At 37.5% G+C, this 10482-nt stretch overlaps 1 protein-coding gene across 1 annotated transcript in view; it reads left to right on the top strand.

Moving 5' to 3' along the window:
- ROBO1 (roundabout, axon guidance receptor, homolog 1 (Drosophila)) overlaps positions 1-10482 on the top strand; it is a gene marked incomplete at its 5' end in the record, with an annotated part of 88088 nt that overhangs the window by 57890 nt on the left and 19716 nt on the right. Inside the window, 3 exons of the mRNA XM_010079699.1 lie at positions 2669-2823; positions 6150-6485; positions 8943-9050. Coding sequence (XP_010078001.1) covers positions 2669-2823; positions 6150-6485; positions 8943-9050 — 599 coding nt within the window. The remainder of the gene's footprint in view (positions 1-2668; positions 2824-6149; positions 6486-8942; positions 9051-10482) is intronic.

Genomic DNA, 10482 nt, shown 5'->3' with positions numbered 1-10482 from the left:
CGCATTAAGAGCAATTGCAGATGTCTCTGTTCAGCACTGTATGCTGCTGTGTTGTCGTAGCCATAAAACCATGGAGGAGAACTTCTAGAACAGTTACCATGTGATTTCTGAATGGACAAATCTGTAAATCACTGGGTTGCTGCCTTCACCCCAGGATAGTGAGAAAATGAGAGAACAGAGATGAACCCTTTTCCCTGACAAGGTTTTTCAAAAAGCTACGCAGTTAACATCCTTTGTGTTCTTTGTGCCACTGTGCTTTCTCGCTCTTCCCATAGCACAAGCTAGACAAAGCACACTCACATAGACTCAGAGGGCAGAAATGAACCTAGAAATGTCTACATCATGTACAGACGTGTTGGTACTGCTAGGGGAGCAGCATCATTTTCACTGTCCTAGTTTTAAGGCTCGGTGCCACTATCTAGCAGCATAATTGATTCAAGGTGCTGACATCTATCCTCCTTTTGTTCATTTGCATATATGGCATTTGCAGAATGTATAATGTACTCTGTTTTGTAGAATATGAAACATACTTCTGCAACATAAAAAAAATGTTATTTTTACATGTGAAACCTTTACTCTGGTTTCCAAACTTAAGGTTTTCACTTCCTTAAATGATATTTGCAGTGCTTTGAAGAGGTTTAGCATTTTTGCCAAGTATGGTTATGTGAGCATGTTAAAGCATTATTCAGAATTCAAAATGTCACAGTGATATGTTTCAACATATCCCCACTTCTATGATGCTAAAAAAATACCGATTTCTGTGGCAATCCTGTTTCTAGACAGGATTCAAGTAGTGGTAATTGTGGTGGACTGACTACAGCCAGCAGCCAGGCACCCACACAGCCGCTTACTCAGTCCCACCCCGACCCTAGACCCAGTACAATAATTTCAAGGATTCAAGGAATTTGCTGCAAAGGTTAAAGATCTTTGGAAATCATGATCTCTGATCATCACCACGCTATGGAACTGTAATGAAAATATCTCTTGCCTACATTTAGTAGAGTTTTCCTCTACTTATATACCTCATGCCACATTTCTTACATGACACTATGTATGAATTCAAAGTAGATTTTAGAAGCAAAGGACTTTTAACTCTCTGTCCAAAAATCCAGTACACAGGCCTTGAAAGTGCTGAAACATTCTGGAAGGCTTTATTTCCTCCAAATGCCTTGAGGTGTAGTTTTATTGTAAGAGCAGAGTAGTAGGGAAAAAAGCAGGGTATTTCAAATCAGCTGGCCTGCTCACAGGACTACATAGATGTACATTTATTTCAGATTTACAAAAAATACTTGTTCAGGGAATGTGTGTTGGCTGGTTTGTTAGCCTGACAGTAAGTCAAGCCTCATCACCTCCTGTGTTAAATTGTCAGATGGCATATGCAGTACAGAATATATATACACATATATGTATAGATCTTTTAAATGTCCTTCTAAGACTATGACTTAAGCCTGCGGCACTGACAGACTATATCCTCCACAACTAACTGCATGCAGTTAGTATTCTCAGCTTGCAGTTTAAGAGGATTAGCATATTTTATTTTTTAAGAACATCACATCTAATATTATAGACACTAGTTTCTGCACCATTTCAAATGGAAAGTTGCGTGTTAAAACCTGTGATGAAAGAGACTGTTCTTTTTTTTTTTTTAATGTAACAGTGGCTAAAAATGTTTACTTTTAAAAGCACCTTAGTTATCAAAGGCAATTTTAAATTGTTGGGGGATGCTACTTATGTGTGTACTTTATACCATGCCATTGCATTGTTAATGTGAAAACTGAAGAGTCACCAAAGATTCTACAAAACATCCATCAGTGTCTTTCACACTCACTTGAAAAATTCAGCAACTTGAATACCAAGGAATTCTGTTTCTTTCTGCTGATGGCAGGAATACACTTAATTCAAAATGCAGCCAATATGCAGCATTGATATCTGGATAGTTTAAAAGATTTTGAGTATTCCCAGTTATTTTAAACTTGATTAGGAGCTGATGCTGTTCCACCCACGTAAAGATTGAGTGGCTTACTCATTAACAAAGATATATCACTCAGTATGCTTAGTGAGATCCAAATATTCCCAAATGATAGAGGTTTCTATAATCTGCTGTTCTCTTTGATCCACTACAGTAGTACTATATGATGGTGAGGAGAACTTGACTTCATAAAGCACCAAGAATTTGGGAGTATTCACATCCAAACTTCGCTCTTACTTCTGCATATCAATCTCCCTTCCATGTGTGTATTTTTTGTTTGTTTGATTTGCTGATTTCCCCCTTTTTACCTTGCTTTCTTTAAGAAAGGAAGAAGGGGATAAAAATGAAAATACAACCTTTGTACAAAAAAAAAAAAAAGGAAAGAGAAAAAAAGGAAAACACCCAAAACAAAGCAAAACAAAACCAAAGTGACAGTTAAAGTTTGCACACCAACATATATGTGTAGTTCAGCAACCTGAACTGATGCTGTCCTTGGCTGTTCACTTCAGTGTCTTACCAAGGAACAGGTTATGTAGGAGACTAGAAATCATTAAATAATTGAATCGAGCTGTATTTTCCAATGCTTAAGCCTTTAAATATGTGATATTATTTTGTAATATCTTACCTTTTGAGAAGAACATATGCAATGTGAAAATGCTTTTGTTTAGTTTGTGAAATGACCAAGCTTTGTTTTTAAAGACCAGGACTCCTAAACATCAGTGAACCGGCCACTCAGCCATGGCTAGCAGATACTTGGCCAAACACAGGGAACAATCACAACGACTGCTCCATCAACTGCTGCACCTCTGGCAACGGGAACAGTGATAGCAACCTTACGACCTACAGCAGACCAGGTTAGATATGTTTCTACCTTACTAAGGAATCTTCTTTACAGAGTGTATACTTCTAATATCTGCAAAAGTGTACAGGTTGATTTGGTTTTTTTTTTTTATTTCCAAAGCATTTCGACTTTATTAGAGTTTCTCCTCTATGTCATGATTATGCCTTCCGTCCCTGTTTGGATCCTTTTTTTCAGTCCCCTTTGGATAACTGTAGCAAGCTGTAGGCAGACAGAGCCCTTACGAAGTTCAGTGTTACCAAAGTCGCACTGAACTGATACGTTTCAGCATCTGAAAAAGAGCACATAAGGTCATTTTTAGGTTGTTCTGTACATCCCTGTTGCTGGGATGGAGAAGGAGAAGTACCAAAATGACCCTGGTGAGATTTTTCTTCTGGTTTGTGTGTGATGGGAAGCAAGAAATAAAACATTGCCACAATACTTGCAAGGCAGTCAGTCTACTTTGGCCCATTCAAATACTCCCTTGGGGTGCTGTTCTGTACAAAATTGGATAGCTGGTTTTCTGCTTAGGGTGTGTGGATAAAAAAAAGTTAACTTCCCATTCTAAAAGCAATTATGAAATGTTAGGTCAAGTGGTAGTTCCTGGGAGCCTGGGCAGGACTCAGGGCACTCTTGAAGAAAACCTTGTGAGTTCCATGAGAACACAGTTGGGGAAATATATCTGGAAGCGCTAATTGTTGCCCATTTTGTTTTAAACGGACCCTGGATTCCTTTTGTTTTAACCTGATTTATGTTACTGGTGTGGAATGAAAATGAGTCTTTTCCACTACCAACGTGTCTAGCTGATCTTTGCTGGTAGCATTTCCCATCCTTTCAGAGAGGGAGTATGATTACCTGTAGTGAAGTTGCATAAGTGCAAAACAGCATTACCTCCTGTAATTAAGGTGAAACCAGTCATAATGTGATGGTGGTAATTCATCTCCTGCAACAGGCTGTCTGACAGTGACCAGTGCCAGGTGCTTCAGAGGAAGGGGAGAGATTTTAACATTAGAGGCTTGTCTCTTACCCAACCTGAGGATATCACGTCCACAAATACCTGTGTAAAAAGATTCCTGATACAGAGATACCTTCCTGTGGCAAGTAGAGACATACCAAGTTCTGGTAACTGAAACTTAACAAATTCAGAAAATTTTTGAGGGTTGTAAACTATGAGAACATCTTGTCATGAGGTGCAGTGAATTCTTTCTCAGTTTAACTTTTCTATTAAGCTTGGTTTTGCTGCAGAATGATTCCTTCCTTTCAAGTAGAGCTTACGAGCTTGAGGGTCGGACAAAACGCTCGTAGTGAGCTCTTCTGTGCTGGAAAATCTGGCAAATATTCTTATTTGTGTCAGCTTGAGCTTGGCTTGCACTCTGAAGCAGCCGAGTTGGATAACCCCTCTATAGCTGTGAATATGCTAAGTAAACGTGCATTTTTAATATATTTTAAGTATAGTACTGTCTTCCAAGTCTATAGAATGGGAACAAGTTGTTTTAAAAATAGATGCTATAAAAAAATCTAGGAGAAGAAATCTTCTGTTATATAGGTAAACCAGTTTTGTTAGGTCAACCAGTTTTGTTCAAGTTCTTTGTATGAGGAGTTCTAATGCGTCTGTGTAAAAAAATGTACCTACTGCATATACTGTAGTGATTATATTGCCCTACTCACAAACTGGATGTAGCTGAAAATGGAAGGAGGTAAAAATATGTGTTAGAAGTGACTCTACAAAGATATTATAGCAAAGCATGTATTATTAGGAATGAAGAATATGCTGGATGTATAATTGCCCAATATAATACGATAGACTTAGAAAGGAGGAAAGACTAGCATGGTTTCAGTAAGTGAGAGAAAAAGCAGAAATGAAAACATTTAAAAAGGAGAAATCAAGAAGCTGAAGATGGTGAAGCAATAAATAACAGCACATATAAGACAGAAAAATGTATCAAACAGTAAAACCTTCAAAATACACAAGCTAGGGGCATGAAATGTGCAATGGTAGGTTGTATGTGGTATATTCTGATACACGTAATCACTGAAGATATGGATCCGTGGTTTTCTTCCTCAAGTAGTATTTTATTTCTCTTTTTTAGGAAATGCTTCTCAAAAAGATATATGTATTAGGGAATATTTTTGAAACTGAATATCCTCTATATTTAGCAGTTATTTCATATAATGGTCAAATCCTGAATTCTGTACTTAGTATTACTTGGCACCCTCTTCAGTAAATTAATTGTGGCCACAGGTAATGGTCTTTAGGTTTTGAATCAAACTCATTAGCATAAATACCACATCTTTTAGAAGAGGAAAACTATATTCCTGGTGATTGTTATGTAATTATTGACGCTTTAATCATCTGGCAAATGAGAATTTTTGCATAATGATCATTGAACGCTAAGCCTTCTAACTGCCAACCCACAGACTGTGTTACTCCATTCGGTATTCTTCCAGTGGACTGAATATGGAGAGGAAACAAAGTGTGCAGAGCTGCTATCACCCAGAGGCAAGAGGTCGCGGAAAGGCAGACATACTGGTTCATAAAGTAGTGGCCAGAGCATCAGTACATGTCTCATTTACTCTATGCAATAAGTGGTGATCTCATGATGCAGTAACTATTACAAAAATGGATTCATGCTGTCTACGTGATATATAGTTAGGATACAGGACAATGGTATTACTGTGGTACTATTACTTTGTAAGATCCAAAGAAACTAAAAATTGGCAAAAATTCCAGATTGCTTTCCTGTCTTTTTGTTTCAAATCATAATATAAGATTGTACAAGGAAATGACCAAATAAAGACTTGCTACTGGGTACTGAGTTCTCTTTAATTCTGTTATGTGTCATCATTTCTCAGTCTGTTTTATAAAAATCTGTTTTATCTCTGTTCCTTATCATGAGTACGAGAAAGTTTAAATGCTTTTGAGATGACATGAGATGACTGTCATGTTTCATTATTCCCACTATTAAGTTTTGGTTGATTTTTCCTTTCAATGCAAATTATTTTAGTCACAGTTATTGATTGGTTATCTATACTGCTTTTAGAATAATGTCTAAAAATGTGAATGTTTATGTGGCCCCTGTAGAAAAGGCCCAGAAGGTAAGTCATTGTAGATACAATTCAGAAGGTCTGAATTTACAGTGAATCAAAACAGTGAACACTACTTCTGAAGCGGTAGCTTATAAGGTACATAATACTCTGTAAATTATTTAGTTAATTACGGTATCTGCTTCATGGATGCAAGCCATATAGTATTGCACTAGAAAATTTTTAAAGGGAATTTCATTGAAAGTATAGTGTAAGCGAACAGAATGACCTTTTCTTTTTTCTTTCCTCTATGGTTAGCCGATTGTATAGCAAATTACAACAATCAGCTGGACAACAAGCAAACAAACCTGATGTTGCCTGAGTCAACTGTATATGGTGACGTGGACCTCAGCAACAAAATCAATGAGATGAAAACCTTCAATAGTCCAAATCTAAAGGACGGAAGATTTGTCAGCCAGCCTGGGCAGCCCACTCCTTATGCCACCACTCAACTCATCCAGTCAAATATCAGCAATAATGTTAACAATGGCAGCGGGGATACGAGTGAGAAACACTGGAAACCCTCTGTTCAGCAAAAGCAAGAGGTTGCACCCATACAGTACAACATTATGGAGCAAAACAAATTAAACAAAGGTGAAGAGCTTTTAGCTTGTTTCTCCTCTTCAGGCATCAGAGGAGTTTTGAGCTTCTGGTGCTGGGATTCTAAAGCTTTCATGTTCAGCAGTTAGAGACTTCTGTGGTGCTTTTAGTTTTCTCTCTCCCTCTTTAGATTTAGAAATCCACAGTTAGCAGTGTCAGAAAGTTAATTAGCACCACAATAACCTTCAGATATTGAATTTATTATAAAAATAACAAGCCATGTCTTTAGAAAAGCGTTAAATAAAATGCATTTCCTATGGATTTGAGATTAATTTAAATTTAATAGTAGTTAAGGGATTGGTTAGGACAGAGGCCAGATATTTTATTCATGAGCCAGATGCATGGTAGTCACATTATGCTCTACCTTAAATTTTAAATAGGTCAACCCACTCTTCCCAGTCGTGGATGGAGACTAATTAAATCTACATGTTCATGTAAACGAATGAAATTTTGCATATCAAACTCTGTAAAATTGTATTGTGTTGTACACTGGGGACGCAAATGGAGTGCTCCAAATCATTTTAGGCTTGTTCCTAGCAAGCCTTTGATTCACATATTGAGAGGCAATGCTACCACACACAGTTTTGGAAACTAAATTCCTTTGTTGCCCTGACTGAAGTCTGTGGATCCAGAAGCTAAAAATAAATTTATTTGAGTGTTAACGGGAAACATCAGAATGTACTTTTGTGGCCTTGAGGGCATGTTTCTTTAATATAATGTGTGGGAGTTGAAAGAAATAGGTATGTGATTTCTTGCTAGTCCTCCAGGCTACCATGCAACATCTTTTAAAAACCTGATTTGCAAAACAGTATCCCTAGGAACGGGACACATTCTAACTTGGAACTTTTTGCATGGATTGTTATAGCTCAAGTGATTGCATAGTGAAAAGTTATCCAGTAAAAAGATATGTTTCATCACAGGACTGTTCATTTCTCTACGGGACCCATCTACTCACAGAGGAGTTCAAAGGGCATTATAAAATGTGACACCTTCCCTTGACATAAACATATCAAAAGAAAATTGAATTTTTGTGGGTCCTTACTAGGGGGTGAAAGCTGTTTTTTTTTCGTAATTATGTTTTCTTTCATGAACTGTGTATTACATATCTGTTTTGGAATTAAAACATGTTTGGTTTTTGTGCCCTGGAAGATACGGCATCTTTCAAACTGTGTATATTACAGCAGCATATTCTCGAACATACTGCAGTATAGAAAGGCCCCCTTAAAGCATTGTCTGCTGACAGTCGTATATACATATTTCAGAGTGTTGATTTACTGTTTATCCTCTGTGTAAACATATGCGGTATGTAGGGCTTCAGCATGGTCTCTGGAATGCAACTAGGCTGAGAAACTATTACAGAATACACTCTGGTGTAGAATTCATCATTTTGCTCTTTTTCCCATGCTTACATTATCACAAACAGTTCTGCAGCAGATGAGGACTGGTTTCTTAGTTTTGTTTATTTTTGTTTTGATTTGCTGTTTTATGAGTCAATATTCTGATCTTGGTTTTCTCATTTCCTAAGTCTAAACTATCTTGCTGATGATTATACCTATAGCTTTTGTGATGGGAAATAACCGTTTTGATGAGTTACATGCTGTGCTTCATTGTCACTACTTTATGTCCAGTGGTTCTCTTGATGACACAGTTTCATTTGCTGTGTGAAGAGTAACTCAACTCCTTTCTGTTCTCTGTAAACTAGAATTCCATTTGGCATGAGATTACTGTTTTGTCAGATGAGTATTTTACTTCTCATAAAGTTTTACAGATCTGGTTGCCAAATCTAGATTTAAAAGTAACATATGTAGATCAAGTGCTTTGGAACTGGAGAAGGAAGTTACCTTAACAGCCATTAGCAAAAAAAGGCCCTGCCTGTAGCTAGAACCTGCATGACCCAGTGTAAATAGATACCTTCTTGGAGCCAGCAGGCTGTAAACAAAGACCTCTTCTGTTGTAAACCAGATTCAACGGAGCTGCATTTTTGCTCTAGCAGACAATTCAGTCCTTGTAATACAGGGCTGATGCCTATGTGGGTTTGTCACCTTTGAAATACAAAAAGTAGCTACCACAGTCCATTGGCTGCCCTACATGTGTAAATTAAGCAGAGACCATGGAAAATCAATCAAGGTGACAGTCTATTCATATGCAAAATGCTCACACAGGTTGTATATGTATCCATTGAGAGAGACTTAATCATTGCAGAGGTATTGCAACAGAATTTCATTTTACTTAATTTTTGATGTGGAGCTACTAAGTTCCCATGATGTTTCCTAAACTTACAATTGGAGACAAGATAAAAATGCAGCATGATTATAGGATGATTATCCTTTCAAAAATTTATTTATTTCTTCCTCACCATTTTCAGGAGATCTTACTTTGTGTTGTAAAGCAGGTGTATAAAAGTAGTTGTGTTTCTGGAGGGTAGCATTAACTATACTGTTAATCTTGCAGATTACCGGGTAAATGACAACAGTGCTCCAACTATTCCATACAACCAGTCATACGACCAGAATACAGGTGGATCCTACAACAGCTCAGACAGAGGCAGTAGTACATCTGGTAAGTATCTACAGTGTTTTCCAAATCAGGTTTTTTGGTGTTTGGACACTCTAGCCGTAGTTAGCACTAGTTACTGGATTTACAGAAGGGATGACAGGGAGGAACCCACTGACAGTAGTACAGCACAGGGATGTTAAACAGCATAAATACAGGCCCAATAGGTGCCTGTATTTCTGTTGCATCCTCATGATTGCTTAGTGCCATGTAGATGTTAATTAAGTAATTGATTGTCTAAAATTGTGAAAGTCATGAAATCAAATAGAAGTTGGATTTCCTAATTTTAATGTCCTACAGGTCAGTAATATGGCCTTATTAATATGATGGTCTTAATATTATGGGCAAGTCATAGAAATTCCTTTTCAGCTGTCACAAAAAAAGAGAGGATTTTAATTTATATATTACCTTCCTGGTACTTTACTGACTTCTTTTACATCACTTAGATCTGCTCAACCAAGACAACCTTATTTGTGAACAGGCTCAAGATACCTAACAGAACTGCTTTAAGAAATTTTTAATTTTTTAAATTAAACCCATGTATTTTATAGAGTAAAAAGCATGCATGCGTACATACAGATTTTATAGATTTCAGTGTCTATATGTCAAAACTGGTCTTGTATATCATTCAAATGTAGATAATTCAAATTAAATTTTGTTTCTCATCAGCATCTCCTGTGCAAAATATTTAAAAGTCCTTTGTAAAAATCCTGAAACAAGACAGCTTTTTGTGCAGCAGAATGCTGACCAGGGCACTGGAATTGCACACTGTGCTTTGGAACCACAGAATATGGTTTAATTCCAAAGTTACTGCTTCTCATCATGGTATAACCTGTTCAGTTTCAGCTCTGATTTCTGGTAGAGGTGTGTGAAACATTCAGAGCTAAACAAGAAACTGCACATAGGCTTTAGCGCAAGTCTGATACTTAGCCTGTGTTTATTTACATCAAGCCAATTATAGGGTGAGTTATGGTTACAATCAGCAGCTCCCTGGACTTTACATCTACTTATCAAGGCTAGGGCTTTTCTTTTCACCTTTTGTTCTGCTGTTGCCTTTGATAGCCCAGTTGCTTGAATCCTAACCTGCACTCCATCATAAGCGATTGTAACTGAGGCGCAGCAGAGGCATAAACATGTAGATGAGCCTGCTGTGCCTGTGGATGACCTGAATTCTCAGTGACTAGGGTGAGATAAGCATGGCTCACGATTATCCCAGTGGCTCAGGGGTGTTCTGCTGGGAGCCAGCCTTTTGCCTGTTCCCAGGTCTACGACATTGGGATGTGGTGCTGAGCCTATGCTCAATGACATTAAGACCCGAAATTCAGCATGAAACGTCTCAGGGGTATGAACCCATGCAGATTAAAAATGAGAAGTAGGTATTCTCTGTGCTTACACCTATTATGGTTATTCATAATGCTTACAATTTATAGTCCTCTAC

This window comes from Pterocles gutturalis, unplaced genomic scaffold, assembly GCF_000699245.1.
Source record: "Pterocles gutturalis isolate BGI_N339 unplaced genomic scaffold, ASM69924v1 scaffold17764, whole genome shotgun sequence".
In the NCBI taxonomy this organism is placed as follows: Eukaryota; Metazoa; Chordata; class Aves; order Pterocliformes; family Pteroclidae; genus Pterocles; species Pterocles gutturalis.
The sequence above is the reverse complement of the archived record's forward strand: the minus strand, read 5'-3'. Positions and strand labels throughout refer to the sequence as shown.